The following is a 23883-nucleotide window of genomic DNA, read 5'->3' on the forward strand; positions in this document are numbered from 1 at the left end:
GAAGATGGGTGGATGATGTGTGGACTTTTACCGCTGATGCGCGGAGCCAAGGACTAAAGTGCAGACAGCGCCTGATCAACTTGTAAAACTGCTTCCTTCGCATATTACGGCAACAATTTACACGACGTGGGTCTATGACAATGGAGCCCTAATATCTCGTGCGAATGTCTTACCTCGTGGATTGAATAATACAGTAACCGATATTCTTGTCATTCCGACAATAAAAGGTTGTTATTGGAGGGATCATTAATCTGTCACCAGGCACCTGGGAGAAAATGTGGAGATTTACGCATTTATTAGCTTGCCTACTGGTGGTGTGTAAAGATGTCACTGCGCAGAGTAAGGTAAGTTATAGGCATGACTTAGTAATGGACTGATAACACCTGTTTGATGCTGCAATGGCAAAGGTAAGGAACTCCACCATGCGTTATGGAACTGAGATTCCTTGTGATAAAATCTGAATACAAATGTGTAAATCCTGTCATACAGTTCTGCTACTGTAGGAGATATGGATTATTGCTGTTCAGATTATATCTGAAAGGCAATGATTTATGCATTCTTAAAATAAAATAAACATATTACCCACTGAAAAATCAACATACATTATTTCCATTAAAGTATTGCACAATTTGCATAGTTCAATTCAAAATAGTTATTTCGTTCACGTGGGTGTGAAGGCCCAATGGTCTTGTAGCATGAGGTTGTTGAAAGGGAGGAGCAGTTTGCATGACGAACAGTAGACCTACACATCCATGTTATCCCAATAATCCATATGATTTCCAAATTAGAATGCCCATTCCCAATATCAACCATTGCTTCATATGGCCAGGTGTCCAGTCAGAGATCAATCATTTTGCCTCTTCATGGACACCAATGAGAAATGGCAGTCCTGACTCTCTCTCTACTTTCAATCTTGTGGGGACTGGGCATCATGCTTTAACACACCAGCCTTCTAACGTCATTCCGCACATTTGTTGCTATGATGAATAGATGTCATTAATGTAAAATTACATCAGCCAGCTTGGTTTATAAATCTAGGCTTTGAATCACCTTATTACATGTCATCAAACTAAGTAACCATTACATTAGGTTTCCCTGTGAGCCTTCATGTGTAGGGCCTGATGCCAGATTAAATGTAGGAAGAGATGGCATTGGCACCCAGTCAGGTAACAGTAATATCTGCCCTGCCTTGTTTGAACAGCTGCTGGACTTCCATAACCCCTCTCATAGAACTGCAATGCTTTGAGGATAGTCTAATCCCTACTCCCCCATGGTTCTGTGTGGGTGACTACTTCCCCCTTGGTCTAGAAAACAACATGGGTACAAGACAAGAGGCACACAAGCCCATGAAGGCTGTCTAGCAGATTTTCTTCTACTTTGTGCGTGAGAGGAACAGTGTGTGTGGAACCGTTAGAACAATGAGCACAGGTGTCATGTGTTCACATCATGGTATTAGTTTTCTCTCAAGAACAGTGGAATGTAGTGTACAATTGTATTAGCAGGACTCTAAAAATGATAATCCCTTATTATTACCCTGATCATCAAATGTATTGATGGTGACCTGGAGGAAAGCCCAGTAGGATCACAAACTTGTGATTGATTTGAATATGGTTCTCTCTGTTCTCTGTGAGACGTCTCATGTGCCTGTCTTGTGTGCAGCCTGGCTGCCCTCTTCCTCATTCCGTCCCATTGGACACATCCTGCCCAGCCTACAGTGTCATGGTCCACTGGTGGCACTGAGATGATTGCGAGACAAAGCCAGCTCAGAGGAGGACACAGAGGGTATGGTGCAATGGCATGGGAACAGGCATGTGCACCTGCCCCTTGTTTTGGTTGTAAACAAGGCCAGGAATACTGCCGAGAGGTCAATGAGAGGGCGGAGAGAGAGAGACGGAGAGAGATAAATGTAGGGAGGAGACAGGACGCCCCCCTGTCACAGTAATGAACTAACAAGCCTCAGTGTGTCCCTGGGACTTAATGAATAAATGAGACTCAATATGTTAGACGGTCTGTCTGAAGGTCTCAGGGGCCGTGGCCTCACTGCAGCTGGAAGAGGGCTTTGATTCTGAACAGAAGGAAATTAAGGAGACAGTGACACAGACCGTAACAGCAAACATAAAGCAATCTTCCTTTTCCTCTGAGCGATGTTATGTAAGAGAAAACTAACACACATTTATAGCTGAAAGCTTAATTATTAGTTATATTTGTCTGAGACCTTTATCTAAGGATGCTCCATATAGAAAATGGCTGCCAAAGGACCACATAGTCAAAGGGAAGTATGTTTCACCCATCCTCTACACCACCTGCCTTCCACCTGCTTTTCCAGTGTGCATTACTGTATGTCTCCTTGTGCCTGACTGCTATGATGTGAATCTGTGCCCAGTGAGGAGCCAGCTGGGTCTTGCTGTTAGTTCCACAACGGAGAGAGAGGATGTCTCTTTCAGCTGGCAATTTCTCCCAAGCAGCATCCATCACATCCAGGGTCCATCACTATGGTGGGAAAAAAACGTCCAAATTAATTAAGGGAAGGTTTGATGCAATTGTACAATCATGTGGAATATTAGACAATGATCTATGGTTTTTCCTAAAAGCAATCAGTTCCATCTATATATCTATCCAGTAGGCAGTCATCTGTATACGTATCCTTTTCAAACACCTGGCTCCCAAAACAACAGCATCTGGGGAGGAAAGAAATGACAACCAGCTAATTCCATTCATGACTTTAGTTTAGTTTAGTTTACTTTATTTTTACAGGGACAGTGCACATTAATCAACGTTTCAGTAAAAGTGCCGGTTTTAGCCAGCCGGCTAATTTTCAACCGCAGTCCCTGGGCAGGTTATTAAAAACAATTACAATATAGACAATAGCACCATAGACATAGCAACATAGCAACATAGGACAAGCAAGACATAGCATACAGACAGAGCAACATAGAACAAAAAGCAGCAAGACAAAATTCATAAAAGCAACAAAGTGTTTCCACACCTCACAAGCTACAGACAACATGGAAAGTGGCAACACACAGCTAGGGACCATGTTCACAAATCTGATTGACCTTTAGCCATGTCTTCAAGCATTTTGTGAAAGTGTGATATGTGGTGCAGTTATGTGTGTCTGATGGCAGTGTATTCCAGACATGGGAAGCTCTCACAGAGAATGCAGATTTACTAAAGGTGCTTTTCCTTAGGGGAACTATACAGTCACCTCTCATGGCAGACCTTGTGGATCTGCTGCCATATGTCTGGGTTTTCTGTTTAACAAAAATATTGAGTGGAGGGGGAGCCAGGCCATTAAGGATCTTGAATACAAGACATGCGTCGGTGTATTGCACAAGATTTTCCCAACTCAAGAGCTCATGTTTTCTAAGGATGTGACAATGATGATGGCTATTGGGCTTCCTATCAAGCACTTTGAGAGCCTGTTTGTAGACAGACTGAATAGGTTTTAATGTTGTACAGCAAGCTTGGGCCCAACTAGTCAAGCAGTATGTTAAGTGGGGGAGTATCATAGATTTGAAGTACAGTTTTGCTACCTCTGTAGTCAAACAATTTCGTATAAATCGGAAATTAGCTAGATTGAATTTAGTTATTTGAATTACCTTTTTCACATGCTTTTTAAAAGAGAGGTTGGAATCAAGTATGATGCCAAGGTACTTAAAATCGGATACCACCTGGAGCTTCTCCCCTGACACATAGACATCTGGCTCAGTAGCATCTGTTGCCCTCTTTGTGAAGAACATGCAAACAGTTTTTTTCACATTGAGATGCAAACACGAGTCACTGAGCCACTTTGTAACCTGGACCATTACAGTAGTGAGTTCTTGTGCAGCTTGTTGTTTGCTCTTTGCATGCACATATATCACTGTATCATCTGCATACATTTGAACTTCAGACCCAGTACAGACAGAAGGCAGATCATTAATGTACAGGCTGAACAGGAGGGGCCCCAGTATTGACCCTTGGGGCACGCCCACATCATAGCTACGAGTGGGCGACAGCTCATTGCTCACTCTGACACACTGAGTTCTGCCTTCAAGGTATGATTTCATCCATCTCAAGGCATCAGGGGAAAAGTTGAACTTGGACAATTTTGTGATGAGAATCTCATGGTTAACAGTATCAAAAGCCTTCCTTAGGTCCAGAAACACAGCCCCAACAGCACCCCTTTGTCCATCTTGGACTTCACATTTTCCAGAAGAAAGCAGTTGGCCGTTTCTGTGGAGTGTTTCGCTCTGAAGCCAAACTGCCTGGAGTGTAATGTGAAAGGGCTGTTGTTGAGGTGGGCAATCAGTTGTTCTGCTACACACTTTTCAACAACCTTTGACACCACAGGTAGTATACTAATGGGCCTGTAGTTACTCACGTCAGCAGGGTCGCCTGATTTAAAGATGGCCGTTATTATGGCTGACTTCCATACCCTTGAAACACACCGAGACCAATAGATGTGTTGGTGACCTTAGTAATGGGGCCAATGAGTGACTCTTTGTAGTTTTTAAGAAAGGTAGAGTCCATCCCAAACACATCTTTGGCTTTAGAGTTCTTTAGTGAGCTAATCACCTTGTTCACCTTTGACTCAGAAACCTCCCTTATGATGAAGACAGGTTGAGTGTCATTCACTAGCACTGAGCCCAAGAAATCAGTGGAGGGGTTCTGTGTCAGTAACCTGACAGAGTCAATAAAGTAGGAATTGAAGGCTGTTGCTATTTCAACTGCATCCTGTGTTAGATTGTTATTCACCATGATTTCTAGTCTTTTTGCAGTGTTACTATGGTCTTTCCCTGTTAACTTTTTAGATTCTCCCATATCAATTAAGAATTTCCCTTTGCTTCACCAATTATGTTAATAAAAAAGTTTGCCTTGGCCTGTCTGATTTCTTTTATCACCTTATTTCTCAACATGGTAAACCTACGTCTGTCATGCTCAAATTTAGATTTTAGGGCTGTTTTTAGAGCATAATCTCGTTCTTTCATCAATTTCCAGATTTCTCCATTTAGCCAAGGAAGAGTGCTCTTTTGGCCAGGTTTGGATTTGATTTTCTTTAGGAAGCCATTTATTGTAGTCTGGATTGTGGATAGAAAAACCTGACTATCAGCTTCCACGTCTGTATAGGACAAGAGATCATTCCAGTTTATTCCCTTAATTGCTTTTTCAAAATAGTTTAATTCACTCTTAGGTATTCTGAGTTGATCCGGCTTTCTAACAGTAGAGAGGTTAAACCTGCTCTTAGACAGCTTTCTGGCTATAAGTGTCAGATTATGATCAGACAGCCCAGTAACCATATTGAATGATTTAGTCACTCTCTCTGGTTTATTACTGAACACCAAATCAATCTGTGTTTTAGAGCAACAAGTCACCCTGGTTGGCCCTTTAACTAGCTGTGTAAGGTCAAAGGTATTAGTGATCCGTTTGAGGGTTTTCCTACAACACTTGTCTTCATAATTAATGTTAAAATCTCCCATTAAGATGACCTCTTTCCCAAAATCACATTCCCTAAACATGGTATTAAACTGATCAAAAACACACTTTTGGTGGAAGGTGGCCTATACATTCCAATGAGGGTAAAAGACATTTGGGGAGACAGTGTAACGTTCAGGCCGATACATTCTAGTTCATTATCACATGACCACTCAATTTGTTTACATCGGATATGTTCTTTAATGTAAATCATCACACCCCCTCCTCTTCCTTCAATCCTGTCTCTCCTGAAAACATTGTAGCCAGGCACAATCAAAGCAGCATATGGAGAGTGTTTATGGAGCCATGTCTCTGAGAGGCAGAGAAAGTCAAGGTTGGAGTCTGTGAGTAGATGTTGAATTTGATCACTTTTTGGAATGACACTACGAATGTTCAAGTGCCCCCCTAGTAGTCCCTTGGGCTTAGCTCGTGGGTCCCAGATGACTCGAGAGTGATTGACACATTGAAAAAAGTTAAAATTTCAGTGTTTTCTGACGGCTGGGTTTAGGCCGTTTTGTTTCGTTTTGATTAGGGGCAGTTCGGTAGCGCAATTAACAATCCCTCCCGCCTGCACTGGATGCGGGGAACTAATTAAAATAGCTTGCGTACCAGAAGCAGAGTCAGGGATTTGACTTTGGTTCCATACTTGCCCTGATAATACAAAGATAACTGTTTCTCTCTTTCTCCTCTCATCTGGATCATTCAGTAGTAGCCACTGAAGATAACCAAAAGGTTAATGGTGTGCTTGGTCGTACACATAAACAGCTCTAGATGGAATGTGGATGTGTACCCCCAAAAAAAACAAGTGCTCAGTAAGCTTGTGTCCAGCTAATTAGCGTGCTAGTGCTAATGCCAGTTTCTGTTCAGGTTAGGGACAGCAATCTCAGGGTTCATCTCCAGGCTGATGGCTTAAGTTTCCCCCTGTAGTCCAGGTTCAGATTTACAGTGGCACAGTAAGACTGTTTATCATAGTCACCACTAATTAGATTAGGAATCAGGTGGATTTTCTGGACAAGAATTTGGACTCCAGTTTGGTCTGTAATGTTTAGACTGGAGAACAAGGTGATAAGTCAAATCATTTAAAGGGACAGTTCAAGGGTCTCCATGGGTGAAAAATGATCTTAAAGTCAAGCTGAGTCAATATTCTACTAGCTGTTGTAAAGACCCTAATGGATGCATTAGGGTAATACAATTCCATCTTATTAGATGGTGATTTTGGGGTGAACTTCTTTTGAACCTTTTTCCTAACCTGAAATATCATCGCTTTGATTTAGTAAACAGAAAAACCCTATCCAGACATGTAAATACTGTGTGGAAGCATTTCGCTACACCCGCAATAACATCTGCTAAATATGTGCAGGAGGAGTTTTATCTATCAGCTCACCTCAGAAACAGCTTACTGAGTTGAGTCTTTGAGATGGACAACTGACCTGCATCAGCGTCTGTTCTTGATCTATTTACAGTCAGGTCCAGAATTATTGTCACCCTTGATAAATAAGAGCAAAATACAGTGTATAAATAATAATTTGAGATCATTTTTAAAAACTTGCTAAACAAAATCTCTAAATCTGAGCAATAGTATAAAGTAATATAAATTCCCCCTTTTTTGCAAACAATATAGCTCAGTATTTCTATTATTTATTTTCTACAGTCTTTTTTTCTCATCTTAATCAAGGGTGACAAACATTCTGGACCTGACTGTGTATTAATACACGTTTGTGGAAAGTAGCCGACATAAATGATCTTGTGTGTTAAAGCTACAGAGCCCTTGTTAAATCCACAAGCCGTAGGCCTAGTAACAACATGCAGCTGGCCTGAACAATTAGACAAAATCTATGGTCTGAAACGGACATCCTTGTTTATACGGACCAAGGTTAGTGTTACAGGAACAGCGTCAAGGCCATCATAGAATAACATTGGTTTTCTGTGTTTAAAGATAAGACTAACAAGCTCCTGGAATGTGCTAGCCATTGTGTGTAATGAATCTTGTTTTTTAACAATTGTGGACACAATTGAGGTTTCACTTAGTCATTGTCACTGTAAGAGTGGCCGTAGCCTTTTGTGAGTTAGTGATCTAGTCATGTACAGTGGTCTATGGAATGTGTGTGAATGTGAAGCCATGCAGTTGGGTCCCTTCCCCCTATTGTACAGACAAGAGTTTGTCTTTGGGTCCTATTCTTTTGACCTGAAACTTGACCGCTCTCAGAGGTCAAAGGCTCCAAACTCAAAGCATGCGTTAAACTTTTAGCAGTCTTAATTATGAATTATCTGAGGTCTGTTGTCTGCTTTCATGCTGGAAGTTCTCTTGGCATGGGATGCTAAATGAACAGAGCAGGGGCAATAATGGTTCGCATAGACAATATAATTTAGCTTTCTTTATAATTAGGATAGTGGACGCCCATCTTGCTCCAGTCTGTGTGTACAGTTGATAGGGTTGAGAGGGAGGAGCCTATAAATGAATGGTGTGTTCTAACTCTTCCCTCTTAATCAATACACAAAATAACAAACACAGGTGCCTTGGAGGCAACCCAGTCAAGCTGGAAGAAATTTCACCAGGTTTGCCATAGTACTTAGTACTTGAAGCATCTTAAGCTCATGTTGCTAAGAAGCAGCCTGGGTTTGGCTCGCCTGTGTCTTGGGTGGAACAATAAGGTTCAGTGGGACTGTGGGCACAACCCCTCCAAGGGAACTTGAATCTGCTAATCCACTCTGTTTTCATGTGGTTGTATCATTTGTCAACCCAACCCACTGCCTTTTTCACTTGACATGGATCAGGAATGGCCGGCCACTACGCACACAGGGGTCTTGCCCAATAATCAAAGACCCCTCTGAGTGTAAGTCTGCAGTAATGGAGGGTACTGCCCCCCAACCCACTCATGTCACTCAGGCTGCATTCCTCCACTAATGAGCCCACCCCCTCCTCTCTCTACCCTCACCAGCCTGCAGGGTCTGGCCTCCATAAACATTCTCACTCTCAGAGAACCCTCAGTAACTGGACATGTATGCACTGTTACTTAGGGTTGATGCTCTAAGCTTGGGTTTAGGATGCTCTTTACTGACATAGACAAGCAGACTTGCTCTCCACAGATATCTGCCCAGATCTACAGTTGACTTGCCCAGTGCAGGTTTGGTGTAGGAGGAAGCAGACAATTCTCCCCTAAATACCTTGTTTGAGTGCACAGTTGAGACGTTTATCCTGTCTCGATACAACGTGGCAGAGTAAGGGCACAGACAGACAGAATATCTGTAATGCTGCATTCTTGTGCTGCTGTAAGTGGTACCACATGTGGGTCTGCCTGCCCCAGGGTTTATAGAGATTCATGTGGGTCTGCCTGCCCCAGGGTTTATATAGATGCATGTGGGTCTGCCCCAGGGTTTATAGAAATTCATGTGGGTCAGCCTGCCGAGGGTTTATAGAAATGCATGTGGGTCTGCCTGCCCAGGGTTTATAGAGATTCATGTGGGTCTACCTGCCCCAGGGTTTATATAGATGCATGTGGGTCTGCCCCAGGGTTTATAGAGATTCATGTGGGTCTGCCTGCCCCAAGGTTTATAGAGATGCATGTGGGTCTGCCTGCCCAGGGTTTATAGAGATTCATGTGGGTCTGCCTGCCCAGGGTTTATAGAGATGCATGTGGGTCTGCCTGCCCAGGGTTTATAGAGATTCATGTGGGTCTGCCTGCCCAGGGTTTATAGAGATGCATGTGGGTCTGCCTGCCCAGGGGTTATAGAGATTCACGTGGGTCTGCCTGCCCCAGGGTTTATAGAGATGCATGTGGGTCTGCCTGCCCAGGGTTTATAGAGATGCATGTGGGTCTGCCTGCCCAGGGTTTATAGAGATGCATGTGGGTCTGCCTGCCCAGGGTTTATAGAGATGCATGTGGGTCTGCCTGCCCAGGGTTTATAGAGATGCATGTGGGTCTGCCTGCCCAGGGTTTATAGAGATTCATGTGGGTCAACCTGCCCAGGGTTTATAGAGATGCATGTGGGTCTGCCTGCCCAGGGTTTATAGAGATTCATGTGGGTCTGCCTGCCCCAGGGTTTATATAGATGCATGTGGGTCTGCCCCAGGGTTTATAGAGATTCATGTGGGTCTGCCTGCCCCAGGGTTTATACAGATGCATGTGGGTCTGCCCCAGGGTTTATAGAGATTCATGTGAGTCTGCCTGCCCCAGGGTTTATAGAAATTCATGTGGGTCAGCCTGCCGAGGGTTTATAGAAATGCATGTGGGTCTGCCTGCCTGCCCAGGGTTTATAGAGATTCATGTGGGTCTACATTTACATTTACATTTACATTTAAGTCATTTAGCAGACGCTCTTATCCAGAGCGACTTACAAATTGGACCTGCCCCAGGGTTTATATAGATGCATGTGGGTCTGCCCGAGGGTTTATAGAGATTCATGTGGGTCTGCCTGCCCAAGGTTTATAGAGATGCATGTGGGTCTGCCTGCCCAGGGTTTATAGAGATTCATGTGGGTCTGCCTGCCCAGGGTTTATAGAGATGCATGTGGGTCTGCCTGCCCAGGGTTTATAGAGATGCATGTGGGTCTGCCTGCCCAGGGTTTATAGAGATTCATGTGGGTCAACCTGCCCAGGGTTTATAGAGATGCATGTGGGTCTGCCTGCCCAGGGTTTATAGAGATTCATGTGGGTCTGCCTGCCCCAGGGTTTATATAGATGCATGTGGGTCTGCCCCAGGGTTTATAGAGATTCATGTGGGTCTGCCTGCCCCAGGGTTTATATAGATGCATGTGGGTCTGCCCCAGGGTTTATAGAGATTCATGTGAGTCTGCCTGCCCCAGGGTTTATAGAAATTCATGTGGGTCAGCCTGCCGAGGGTTTATAGAAATGCATGTGGGTCTGCCTGCCCAGGGTTTATAGAGATTCATGTGGGTCTACCTGCCCCAGGGTTTATATAGATGCATGTGGGTCTGCCCCAGGGTTTATAGAGATTCATGTGGGTCTGCCTGCCCCAAGGTTTATAGAGATGCATGTGGGTCTGCCTGCCCAGGGTTTATAGAGATTCATGTGGGTCTGCCTGCCCAGGGTTTATAGAGATGCATGTGGGTCTGCCTGCCCAGGGTTTATAGAGATGCATGTGGGTCTGCCTGCCCAGGGGTTATAGAGATTCACGTGGGTCTGCCTGCCCCAGGGTTTATAGAGATGCATGTGGGTCTGCCTGCCCAGGGTTTATAGAGATTCATGTGGGTCTGCCTGCCCAGGGTTTATAGAGATGCATGTGGGTCTGCCTGCCCAGGTTTATAGAGATGCATGTGGGTCTGCCTGCCCAGGGTTTATAGAGATGCATGTGGGTCTGCCTGCCCAGGGGTTATAGAGATTCACGTGGGTCTGCCTGCCCCAGGGTTTATAGAGATGCATGTGGGTCTGCCTGCCCAGGGTTTATAGAGATGCATGTGGGTCTGCCTGCCCAGGGTTTATAGAGATGCATGTGGGTCTGCCTGCCCAGGGTTTATAGAGATGCATGTGGGTCTGCCTGCCCAGGGTTTATAGAGATGCATGTGGGTCTGCCTGCCCAGGGGTTATAGAGATTCACGTGGGTCTGCCTGCCCAGGGTTTATAGAGATTCATGTGGGTCTGCCTTCCCCCGGGTTTATAGAGATTCATGTGGGTCTGCCTGCCCCAGGGTTTATAGAGATTCATGTGGGTCTGCCTGCCCCGGGTTTATAGAGATTCATGTGGGTCTGCCTTCCCCCGGGTTTATAGAGATTCATGTGGGTCTGCCTTCCCCCGGGTTTATAGAGATTCATGTGGGTCTGCCTTCCCCCGGGTTTATAGAGATTCATGTGGGTCTGCCTGCCCAGGGTTTGTAGAGATGCATGTGGGTCTGCCTGCCCAGGGTTTATAGAGATTCATGTGGGTCTGCCTTCCCCCGGGTTTATAGAGATTCATGTGGGTCTGCCTGCCCCCGGGTTTATAGAGATTCATGTGGGTCTGCCTTCCCCCGGGTTTATAGAGATTCATGTGGGTCTGCCTGCCCAGGGTTTATAGAGATTCATGTGGGTCTGCCTGCCCAGGGTTTGTAGAGATGCATGCATGTGGGTCTGCCTGCCCAGGGTTTATAGAGATGGGTGGGTCTGCCTGCCCAGGGTTTATAGAGATTCATGTGGGTCTGCCTTCTCCCAGGGTTTATAGAGATTCATGTGGGTCTGCCTGCCCAGGGTTTATAGAGATTCATGTGGGTCTGCCTTCCCCCGGGTTTATAGAGATTCATGTGGGTCTGCCTTCCCCCGGGTTTATAGAGATTCATGTGGGTCTGCCTGCCCAGGGTTTATAGAGATTCATGTGGGTCTGCCTGCCCAGGGTTTATAGAGATGCATGTGGGTCTGCCTGCCCAGGGTTTATAGAGATTCATGTGGGTCTGCCTGCCCAGGGTTTATAGAGATGCATGTGGGTCTGCCTGCCCAGGGTTTATAGAGATTCATGTGGGTCTGCCTTCCCCCGGGTTTATAGAGATTCATGTGGGTCTGCCTGCCCAGGGTTTGTAGAGATGCATGTGGGTCTGCCTGCCCAGGGTTTATAGAGATGCATGTGGGTCTGCCTGCCCAGGGTTTATAGAGATGCATGTGGGTCTGCCTGCCCAGGGTTTATAGAGATGCATGTGGTCTGGGTCTGCCTGCCCAGGGTTTATAGAGATGCATGTGGGTCTGCCTGCCCAGGGTTTATAGAGATGCATGTGGGTCTGCCTGCCCAGGGTTTATAGAGATGCCCCTGGGGTTTATAGAGATGCATGTGGGTCTGCCTGCCCAGGGTTTATAGAGATTCATGTGGGTCTGCCTTCCCCCGGGTTTATAGAGATTCATGTGGGTCTGCCTGCCCCAGGGTTTATAGAGATTCATGTGGGTCTGCCTTCCCCCGGGTTTATAGAGATTCATGTGGGTCTGCCTGCCCCCGGGTTTATAGAGATTCATGTGGGTCTGCCTTCCCCGGGTTTGTAGAGATTCATGTGGGTCTGCCTTCCCCCGGGTTTATAGAGATTCATGTGGGTCTGCCTGCCCAGGGTTTGTAGAGATGCATGTGGGTCTGCCTGCCCAGGGTTTATAGAGATTCATGTGGGTCTGCCTTCCCCCGGGTTTATAGAGATTCATGTGGGTCTGCCTGCCCCCGGGTTTATAGAGATTCATGTGGGTCTGCCTTCCCCGGGTTTATAGAGATTCATGTGGGTCTGCCTTCCCCGGGTTTATAGAGATTCATGTGGGTCTGCCTGCCCAGGGTTTGTAGAGATGCATGTGGGTCTGCCTGCCCAGGGTTTATAGAGATGCATGTGGGTCTGCCTGCCCAGGGTTTATAGAGATGCATGTGGGTCTGCCTTCTCCCGGGTTTATAGAGATTCATGTGGGTCTGTCTGCCCAGGGTTTATAGAGATTCATGTGGGTCTGCCTTCCCCCGGGTTTATAGAGATTCATGTGGGTCTGCCTGCCCCAGGGTTTGTAGAGATTCATGTGGGTCTGCCTGCCCGGGTTTATAGAGATTCATGTGGGTCTGCCTGCCCAGGGTTTGTAGAGATTCATGTGGGTCTGCCTGCCCAGGGTTTGTAGAGATTCATGTGGGTCTGCCTGCCCAGGGTTTGTAGAGATTCCAAAATCTCATTGGAGGAAGATGACAGGTTAAGCCCCCTGGGAAGAGGGTGTGAGAGGGAGCTGGGCCCCAGAAGGTGCTGGAAGATGAGCTTAGCATCAATACAGTGCAGCAACCCCCTGGCCTCTACATGGGGAGATGACCAGAGAGAGCACTGCCAGTCACAGACACCGGCAGAGAGACAGACAGAGAGAAAGACACTTGAGAACTACTGTGACATCTTAAGTTCTCTGTGAAATGAAGGTTTTGCACGTCATCGACCTGTCAACAACAAACAAACGTTAAATCAGATTTGCAATAAATGTATGGTATAGAAATGTCAAATTTATGACTGAGCCTAAATATGAAACACATAAACACTTCACTTTGATGACTGTCTACAATAAAATATGTTATTTATCTGGAGCGATTCTGAGGATGATGTCAGTAGCATGAGCTTGCACATGGTCGGCCAGAGTTCTCTCATTTTACACCATGTGTGGGGAGTGCTAGCGTCCGACACAGCTGGGGTTAAGAGTTGATATTAATGGCATTGCGTTGGTCTCAATGGCTTTCATGTGCTTCATGACGGCTAGTGTTCAAAGAAGAGGAAGCATGTGGTTAATGTCCCAAGATCACTTTCATTCCCATGCTTTTGTTTCCCTCCTAAGAAAATGTATGTTTTATTCATAGAATGTCCACCTGGGAGGGAGTCATTCAGAACATTGGAACAGCTCTCCATAGACTGCTGTGAGAAGAAAACCCAAGCTCAGCGTATATTTTAATGAATCATAATGTTCACGGGGTGAATTGATATAAAGTTCAACCCTGACCATTGATCACTATGTGTTGCTTTCTCAGAATGTCTGTCAGGATTTGTGACAACTGATCAGGCTCCAGACTCGCCATTTTACATTCAACCCCACGCTGTGACATCATCCCAGGCTGATGTCACATCCCAGGCTGATGTCCTGTCGCTGAGGGACAGAAACCATGTCCAGCTCATTACACGTCAAGAATGTTTTTTTTCAATCAGTGCTATACAATATTTCAAATCAGTCCATTTCATCCACTCTCTTCAACTATGTCTCCTGTCAGATCTTCGGGGAGACGGAGCCGGTGCGGATGACGTCCGAGGGCTCAGACTGTCGCTGTAAGTGCATCATGAGGCCACTGAGCAAGGATGCATGCCAGCGTCTGCGGAGTGGCAGCGTGCGTGTGGAGGACTTTTACACGGTGGAGACCGTCAGCTCTGGATCGGACTGCAAGTGTTCCTGCACTGCCCCCCCCTCCTCCCTCAACCCCTGTGAGAACGAGTGGAAGATGGAGAAGCTGAAGAAACAGGCCCCTGAACTGCTCAAGGTGTGTTCCAGCAGTAACAAGATGGGCGTCCACTATCCTTAGTGGTAAAATAACATTAGAACTGTAAATGTTGGTAGTAAAATCACTTAATTGACTATGTAAAGACCGTGAAAGAGACCCTGATTGCATGTGTGTGGTTTGGTCCTGAAGATATACTGTACATAACCATGGGAGAAGCAGAAATAGGATATCCTTATAATTGTTCAAATTAAAACTTTAAAGTATCCCAGGTTGTTGCGCAGACATGTTGCGCAGACAGGTTTCCATGAGCTCACTGGGTTCTCTATCTGTCGATAACATCTCAGCACCTCTCAGGATGTACGTATCTGAAGCACACATACATTTTTCACTGGGAGTGAGAGGAGAGGAGATGAGGCATGCTATGCGCCACATGAAGGGAAGAACCAGAACCAGATGTGTGATCTGACTGGGTTTAGACATAGCCATGTCTTATAAGGAATACATTGAATTGCATTACAAATAAAAGGCTCAAAATAACTTTTTGGGAGGGCTTTTAATGCAATATGAAAGCCAAATTGCTGAAACAGTGTATTTGTAGTTGGCAGGTGTCTGATTCAGGACTGAGAGATGAGGGTAGTATAAAGCAGCACCCATTGTTAAGTCAATAAGTCAATGTATGGACCTGTCAACATATTTTCCCGCTTCTTTATTATGTTTGGTGCTAATACTCTTCTCTGTGCTGTGTGTGGGTGTACAGCTGCATTCCATGGTGGACCTACTGGAGGGGACGCTGTACAGTCTGGACCTCATGAAGGTTCACTCCTACATCAACAAGGTGGTCTCCCAGATGAACACACTAGAGGAGGTAAGCCCGAAAAAAAACAACGTCCTCATAGAGTATAACAAGTAGAACAATAACAAAAAAACAAAAACCAGGGAATACTAGGTTTGCGTGCCTTCCTATATACTGTATGTGAATGTATTTGGGTTCTTGACATTCTAGCTGTATATGGTCCTTATGCAGACAGAGAGCTGATGAAATGCTTTGTGATTAGATACCAGTAATTACCCCCCTAAACGGCATGGTTACAGTATCCACAGAGATTTCTTTAACCCCCATAGCTATTCACTAGTCAAACAGGAGAAGATGAACTAGAGGGCGGAGAGAGAGATTTGTGTGACTGGTTCTCCCAGGTTTTGTGTTTGTAATGTTTTTACAAAAGGGGTCTGTTTTCGTTAACAAAGTTATTTGCATTTGGTTGGTACAATGGACGGGCCGGATTCTTAGAACACGTCTGTTTCCACAGACAATCAAGACCAACCTGACTCGGGACAATGAGTTTGTAAGGGACAGCATGATCACACTGACTAACCAGTTTAAGAGGTATGAGAACTACTCCAACATCATGATGAGCATCAAGAAGCAGATCTCCAGTCTGGGCCTGCAGCTACTGCAGAAAGACCAAACAGAGACCAAAGCTCAGGTAACTGTGTCTCTCAAACACACACACACACACCACACAAAAGCTTGCTCACAAATTACACATCAAACACACAAATCAATGTTCACATGCCCGCTGACATACCATAAATGACAGGCTTGAATTGAATGTCAATGTTTGCAGAACACCAATGATGAGAAAACCAAGGACACCGTAAAAAACCCTAACAAAAAGCCCCCTTCATCCAAGCCCCCTCCCAAGCCGCCCAAAGAAAAGGTCGTAAAACCTAAGAAAGAGAGCACCAAGCCTGGGAAACCTGTCAAGCCTGACCCCACAGCCAAGGCCAAGGTGGCAGGGCACCAGCCAGGGGTAGTGAGAGGCATCACCTACTACAAAGCAGCCAAGGTGGATGGGGACGAGCACGGCACAGGTGGTAAAGGTGAGAGAACAAGGGCCGATACAAGATGGTGCCGATAGACATGGTCTCCCTGTCCATTGCTCCTAAGAAACTTTGCACAAGCATTTCCCTACACCCACAATAACATCTGCTAAATATGTGTATGTGACCAATACAATATGATTTGGATTTGATAAAGGGGGAGAGTTGGACCACTCTCTCTCCCAGCCCAGTATGAGCATGTGTATGGAGCCCACTAACCCCTAAAGTCAACTTTGGGCTGTGACTTCAGCTGAGTTAGCAGCACTCAGCCAGCCTGTATGAGATCATCTATGTGCTCTTCTAATGTTCTCAGACCTTATTGTGATTGTTCTAAACAAAACCAATTCAAATAACTAAATTGTACTCTTGGATCTACATTACATTATGCTGGATCAGCATTACACCAGGCTGTATTTCAGATTCCCAACCGAAATGGATGCTGTACGTCTCCATCACATATTTTATTTTTTTGTGTAGAGCAAGCACTTCAAGTTTGTGTAGAGCAAGCACTTCAAGTTTGTGTAGAGCAAGCACTTCAAGTTTGTGTAGAGCAAGCACTTCAAGTTTGTGTAGAGCAAGCCCTTCAAGTTTGTGTAGAGCAAGCCCTAAAAGTTTGTGTAGAGCAAGCACTTCAAGTTTGTGTAGAGCAAGCCCTAAAGTTTGTGTAGAGCAAGCCCTTCAAGTTTGTGTAGAGCAAGCCCTTCAAGTTTGTGTAGAGCAAGCCCTTCAAGTTTGTGTAGAGCAAGCCCTTCAAGTTTGTGTAGAGCAAGCCCTTCAAGTTTGTGTAGAGCAAGCCCTTCAAGTTTGTGTAGAGCAAGCCCTTCAAGTTTGTGTAGAGCAAGCCCTAAAAGTTTGTGTAGAGCAAGCACTTCAAATTTGAATTAAATATGTTGTTCTTACACACGTGTGATAAAGGAGTATAAATCTTAGTACTACTCTTGGCATCTTGGAAACAGTAAAACAGTGAATCCTTCACCGTAGATCACCAGATCCACAGTACAAGATTTATCCGGCTGTTATTTCCAACCAAGCAGGGCTTGGGCCATCAGAGGATCAAATTGCATGCGTGCATTCAGCGAGCATTAAATAATACATAGAGCGAATGGAATGTCGTTTCAATGGAACATAGCCACATCCACTACACGCCTCAGCTTCACTCCTCATACACAATGTGTTGTGGGCCCTCATCACTGTGCCGATGAAAGCTGACAAAACCTTTCCTGACTCCTCATAATCCTTATTGAATAGATACTGTAGGTATGCTAGGTTTTCTCAGGGCGCAAATGCACATATGTTGTCAGGTCATGTGTTCTGCTATGCCAAGCTGTTTAGCCATACTGTGGTTAGTGCAGCCACCCTTGTCAACCCAGTGAATTGATTCAGCTTCATTTCCATAATCTCTCACAAAGAGTAGTTTGCCTTTAGTCAAAGGTGAATCTTAACCAGAAGTCTTGCATCTATTAGATAAAGGACAATGTGGCTTTTGAAGTATCAAGCAACACTGTTTCTCTTTCAGAACATACAGCACATTCTCCTATCTAAGCTGCCTGACTGACTCCTAAGCTGTCCCTGACTCCCAATCTTGTTAGGCCTTCAGTAGATACATGTGGTCAAGTTGTGTGCACGGCTAGCACCCTGAGGTTCAGAGTGCGCGTGTGGTGCAGATGTGCTGCTTATGTAGCAGGCAGAGACGTTTTATCTCACGCATCTGTCTGGCAGCTAAGGAAGTGAGAGTATGAGTAACAGAGGGGATCAGCCTCAGGCTGGCCCAGTCCTCCTGACACTGTCCTCTGTTCTGCTATTCTCTCTCCATGGCCAGGGATAAGAAAATGCCATGTGAGGGCTGTGGAATTCTGAATCCAAACAGAGGCAGAGACAGCGGGACAGACTTGGTTACAGAGGAGGGGACAGAGACAGCGAGAGGAAGCTGGCATAGTCTGTGTGCTATATAACTAATGCATTCCCCTTTGACGTGGCCCCTGGAAATCTGTGGTACTGTACAGTGTCTGTCTCTCTGACAGAGGTCTCAAAAGAAGCCCATACAGGGCCTTTTTGATTAATTAAGCCAACTAATTCTAATGAAAACTAGTGAAGACAAGGATCCTCCAGACTTTGAATTTGAGTCTAACTAAATCCCATGGCCTACTTTCCAATACTTGTCTTTATCCTCAGACAACGCTGCCAAGACTCACACCGTCCACCACGTCAAAGAGACACACTCTGAGGACGGAGGTGCTGAAATTGTCCTGGAAACCATTGAGGGAACCTTTGCTGAGCCAACAACTACCAAAGAAACTGCAACCACTACCACAACCACTACCACTACCACGAGCACGACAACAACGGCAGCAACAACAGCCAGTACTACAATGCCATCCACTACCACCACCACCATTGTAGCAAGAGTTGAAAGGCTAGACAGACCAGCCCCCACCATCATGCTGTTCCTAGACAACTCTGACAACAACAGCCGGCCAATCCTACACAGAGCAGGTAGCCTGACCTACACAATTACCTAGTGTAGTGTACATTATACTACACCACATAACAACGAAGTGTGCTCATTGACAGCAATAGAGACAGTCAGTGCTATGACTCTGTCCAATTCAGTAACGGATAAACATGTAATGTTTAGCTGCCAGAATGTGTGTAACTGTGAAATTGAATGATTGAAAACTCATGCAGGCCATTCTTTATCCAGTTTTCTGGTAGTTTCTGTGTTGACTGTATTGTACTGTACTTGGCAGGTAAAATCCTGGACTGTGAGGGGACTCTGGCCTCTATTGAGCTACCAGAGAAGCAGCACAGCTATGGGCGGAACGAAGGAGCCTGGATGAAGGATCCCCTGGCCAAGGACTCAAAGATCTACGTCACCAACTATTACTACGGCAACAACCTGGTGGAGTTCCGAAACCTGGACAACTTCAAACAAGGTGGGCATTGCATAGAAATTCAATACTGTTATATCATTATAATTGTTCATTATTTTCTATTATTTTCCATTTCTATGGAGCATGGGGTTTCAACTGTACATCTATGGAATGAGATCAGTGTAACAGTATTATAGTCTCTAATGATCTGTAGTGACCCATGAAATGTAGTGAGTAGAAAGTGACCCATGAAATGTAGTGAGTAGAAAGTGACCCATGAAATGTAGTTAGTAGAAAGTGACCCATGAAATGCAGTGAGTAGAAAGTGACCCATGAAATGCCGTGAGTAGAAAGTGACCCATGAAATGTAGTGAATAGAAAGTGACCCATGAAATGCAGTGAGTAGAAAGTGACCCATGAAATGTAGTGAGTAGAAAGTGACCCATGAAATGCAGTGAGTAGAAAGTGACCCATGAAATGTAGTGAGTAGAAAGTGACCCATGAAATGCAGTGAGTAGAAAGTGACCCATGAAATGTAGTGAATAGAAAGTGACCCATGAAATGTAGTGAGTAGAAAGTGACCCATGAAATGTAGTGAGTAGAAAGTGACCCATGAAATGCAGTGAGTGAAAGTGACCCATGAAATGCCGTGAGAAAAGTGACCCATGAAATGTAGTGCGTAGAAAGTGACCCATGAAATGCCGTGAGTAGAAAGTGACCCATGAAATGTAGTGAATAGAAAGTGACCCATGAAATGCAGTGAGTAGAAAGTGACCCATGAAATGTAGTGAGTAGAAAGTGACCCATGAAATGCAGTGAGTAGAAAGTGACCCATGAAATGTAGTGAATAGAAAGTGACCCATGAAATGTAGTGAGTAGAAAGTGACCCATGAAATGTAGTGAGTAGAAAGTGACCCATGAAATGCAGTGAGTAGAAAGTGACCCATGAAATGTAGTGAGTAGAAAGTGACCCATGAAATGTAGTGAGTAGAAAGTGACCCATGAAATGTAGTGAGTAGAAAGTGACCCATGAAATGCAGTGAGTAGAAAGTGACCCATGAAATGTAGTGAGTAGAAAGTGACCCATGAAATGTAGTGAGTAGAAAGTGACCCATGAAATGTAGTGAGTAGAAAGTGACCCATGAAATGCAGTGAGTAGAAAGTGACCCATGAAATGCAGTGAGTAGAAAGTGACCCATGAAATGCAGTGAGTAGAAAGTGACCAAATGCAGTGATTATACACTACAGTAGCTTGAGACTCAAACATGCAGGTTTAGTTGTAATACTGTTCATTTAATTTCACACACAAAGTCCCCCCTCCCCCCTCCTTCTTCTTGCACTAGTACTTGGCGAGAGAAATAGGATTACTCCTCTTAACTGACTGGGTAAAATGATCTATCCCACTGGACTAGCCTGGTTGATTTAGAGGTGTTTGGACAGAAGCTTTTTTTAACTCACATCTTACAAAGCGTGAAGAGATTTTGCTCTGGTATCCAGTAGGGTGGTGAGTTCACAGCAGTGTGCGGATGACTAGGTATCTCTGTGAGTGGCTGTGATCCCTGCCTAGGCTGACATGTGCCTCCCCTTTGAACTGGCCAGAGCTGAGAGGGATTACAGAGGCATGGGCTGGGGCGGGGGTGGTTCTGTGCTAACGGGTTGTTTTTCTCCTTCACTGCAGCTTCATTCATTATCTAAATCACACTTCCTGAGGTGGAACTGTTAGAGAGCGATGTGACCAGATATGATCATGACACTAATAACAGGACATCTGTGTGGACAGTGGGACAGTCAAACAGTTAACCAGTCTCTCATGTGAAACCATTATATATACGTTTATGGGATAACTATTAAACACCTCAGTGGCGCCCACAATGACTTGACTGTGCATGTGTATATATAAGATGGCATGATGTTAGCATACTGTATGGGGGGTAACATGATATGCAATTAGTTTCTCAGTAAACATCCCTGTATATGGTCCTGTTAGGTCGCTGGAGCAACCTCTTCAAACTGCCTTACAACTGGATCGGCACGGGCCACGTGGTGTACAACGGAGCCTTCTACTACAACCGAGCTTTCACCAAGAACATCATCAAGTACGACCTGAGGATGCGCTACGTGGCCGCCTGGACCCTCCTGCATGATGTGGTTTATGAGGACACTACCCCCTGGAAGTGGAGAGGTCACTCGGACATTGACTTTGCCGTGGACGAGAGTGGGCTGTGGGTGATCTACCCTTCCATGGACTATGACTACTCCCAGCAGGAGGTGATTGTCATCAGTAAGCTGGACCCTGGGGATCTGTCCATGAAGAAGGAGACCACCTGGAGGACGGGCCTGAAGAGGAACTCCTATGGGAACTGCTTCATCATCTGTGGGGTGCTGTACACTGTGGACGTCTATAACCAGAAGGAAGGGGAGGTGAACTATGCCTACGACACCCACACCAACTCAGAGGCTATCCCTCGCCTGCCCTTCACCAACGAGTACGCCTACACTACCCAGATAGACTACAACCCCAAGGAGAAGGTCCTGTATGCCTGGGACAATGGACACCAACTCACATATAACATACACTTTGTTGACCAATGAGCACAGGCGTTTTATGCTCTGGTAAAGTATCATCAGCACCATGACAGGATCGCCATCCCCCATAGAGATAAGAGAGATGGTCAGTAATGGACAGTCCAGCAGAACCCATATTGGATTCAGCAGCCAACATTTGTCTTTCAATGCATGCTAACCAAGACACTTGACAGCATACCATGCGTCCCATACACAACAATGGTCCTCGTCAATGTGGACACTGTGTTGGTATGTTATTGGAAATCACAAACTGCTCATTTATTCCTCCCATTAGATTTTTATGGCCCATCAAGCTCCATCCTACCACCTAGCCACTTTGATCATCTGTCATTGTCATTTCAGGCCTATTGATGCTTTTGTTTTTTAACATGTACACATGATGTTGGGCACTGTAGTGTTAACTGTTGAAATGTGTTTATTTTAGTGAGGATGAGGGATACTTTGAAAATATATGAGCTGACAAACACAATATACATGAGTTTCTAAATTTAAGATTTTGTATTCGCTTGTAATTTACCAGAAATGTATGCTTTATATTTACATTGTTGTTGCTTTACATACATTTGGTGTAAAGTAATATGTTCATTTTTGTTTTAATGAAGAGATACAATTGTTGCTGCTTGTAACATTTACACGTTCACGACATGTTCTAATCATTTTGGCCTATTTATAAACCACTACCACACATTTCGGAAATGAACTGTCATGGAGGTCAATGTGTAAATGCATTCAGATGTACAGTATTGTCTTAAAGGAAATATAATCCATGAACCTCTATGACAGTTTCAGCTTCACTGTAAGTCAGAAATGATTAGACCTGACCATGTACTGCCGTTATGAAGACCACTAATTCAAGTAAAGCTTTGCCTAAATATCTTTTGAGCATTTTATTATCATATTTGTCCTATTTTGGGGGGGGAGAACAAAACAACACTTTAATTGCATACTTATTCTGAATCGATTTTGAAAGTTTTGTTTGTAAGTGTACACAGAAATGTGCACGGCTAATTACAGCACTGCAATGTATTCATTTGTAATGTTGTGGTGTTTGATACACAATTTCTGACAAAGGATTTTAAGTGGAAATATTATACCACACACACAACCCGTTGTGCTTGTCTCTGTGCTATGGATGAAATAAACAATTCCAGTTTTATATATCTGTTGTGAGAAGTCCAAATCCATGTGCACAGTTCCAGTGGAAGCCATGGGGAGCAGCACTTCCATGCCCAGTGTTATGTGTTGACAGGATGCAGAATGACTCAATGATTCCTCTTGAGTTTTTTGTGTGTGCTTAACTCTCTCCCTGACTTGTGTTTTGTTCCAGTACAAAGGTCACTCCGCACTGCTTGATTGGGAGTGCACTCAAGGTCATGTTACCATGTCCTGAGGTCATGGTAACAAGGGCAGGGCAGGATGAATGGCTGGCTCGGGATGTGAAACTGTTTAGCTCTAAGCTCCAAGTCAGGCAATGCTGGAGGGAGGAGTGGAAATGTAGAATAAGATTCATGTATATTGGGTGTGGTCCTCTCATGTGGTCCTCATTTGGGAACACAACCACCACCCCCTCAACAACGCTTTTTAAAGTACAGCTTTGCACACGTTGGAGTTTTCATCATCTAATACAGCATGCACAAATGTGAGTGTAATGAATGCTGTTTTATGTTTTTGTTATTGTCTGATTGCCAATGAACTCCACCAGTACAGTGAGATGTTAACATGTTGCTGTCATGCAACATGGGACAATGATGGCCACCAGGGCCAGCTCTATCCTTTTATGGGGCCCAACCTCACGGCAAAATATTTTAGTGGCCCCTCTCTTGACTGTGGAGAAAATGTATTTTGTTTTAAATTTCATTCACTCGGACCCACATTTTGCCATGGGCCCTATTGCAGTCAAAAGCATAATGTTTCTGTGTTATATATATTTCCACACGACGAGGTTGGAATAATACTTTGAAATTGTGAACATGATGAAATTGCCTTTTTAGTGTTAGAGCTGTTTGCAAAGTGTCACGTTCTGACCTTTATTTCCTTTGTTTTGTCGTTATTTAGTATGGTCAGGGCGTGAGTTGGGGTGGGCAGTCTGTTTGTTTTTCTATGATTTTGGGATTTCTATGTGTTGGCCTAGTATGGTTCTCAATCAGAGGCAGGTGACATCAGTTGTCTCTGATTGAGAATCATACTTAGGTA

At 44.8% G+C, this 23883-nt stretch overlaps 1 protein-coding gene and 1 long non-coding RNA gene across 5 annotated transcripts; both read left to right on the forward strand.

Annotated features, from left to right (window-relative positions):
• On the forward strand, nucleotides 1-22850 carry LOC118393045 (olfactomedin-like protein 2A). The gene is made up of 8 exons (XM_035785248.2): nucleotides 1-344; nucleotides 14129-14392; nucleotides 15111-15218; nucleotides 15661-15837; nucleotides 15979-16234; nucleotides 18407-18727; nucleotides 18982-19167; nucleotides 21092-22850. The coding sequence occupies exons 1-8, from the start codon at nucleotides 276-278 to the stop codon at nucleotides 21694-21696; spliced, it is 1986 nt and encodes a 661-aa protein (XP_035641141.1). The 5' UTR covers nucleotides 1-275; the 3' UTR covers nucleotides 21697-22850.
• LOC127907243 (uncharacterized) lies at nucleotides 9868-14118 on the forward strand. Of its 4 annotated transcripts, none has more exons than XR_008063882.1 (3): nucleotides 9868-11313; nucleotides 11882-11988; nucleotides 12827-14118. It is a non-coding gene; the product is annotated as an uncharacterized LOC127907243 (long non-coding RNA). The 4 variants fall into 4 exon arrangements; XR_008063881.1 differs by lacking the exon at nucleotides 12827-14118 and adding an exon at nucleotides 12509-12604; XR_008063879.1 differs by lacking the exon at nucleotides 12827-14118 and adding an exon at nucleotides 12296-12489.
• Nucleotides 22851-23883: the final 1033 nt, after the last annotated feature.

Source organism: Oncorhynchus keta, chromosome 14 (genome assembly GCF_023373465.1).
Source record: "Oncorhynchus keta strain PuntledgeMale-10-30-2019 chromosome 14, Oket_V2, whole genome shotgun sequence".
Lineage (NCBI taxonomy): Eukaryota > Metazoa > Chordata > Actinopteri > Salmoniformes > Salmonidae > Oncorhynchus > Oncorhynchus keta.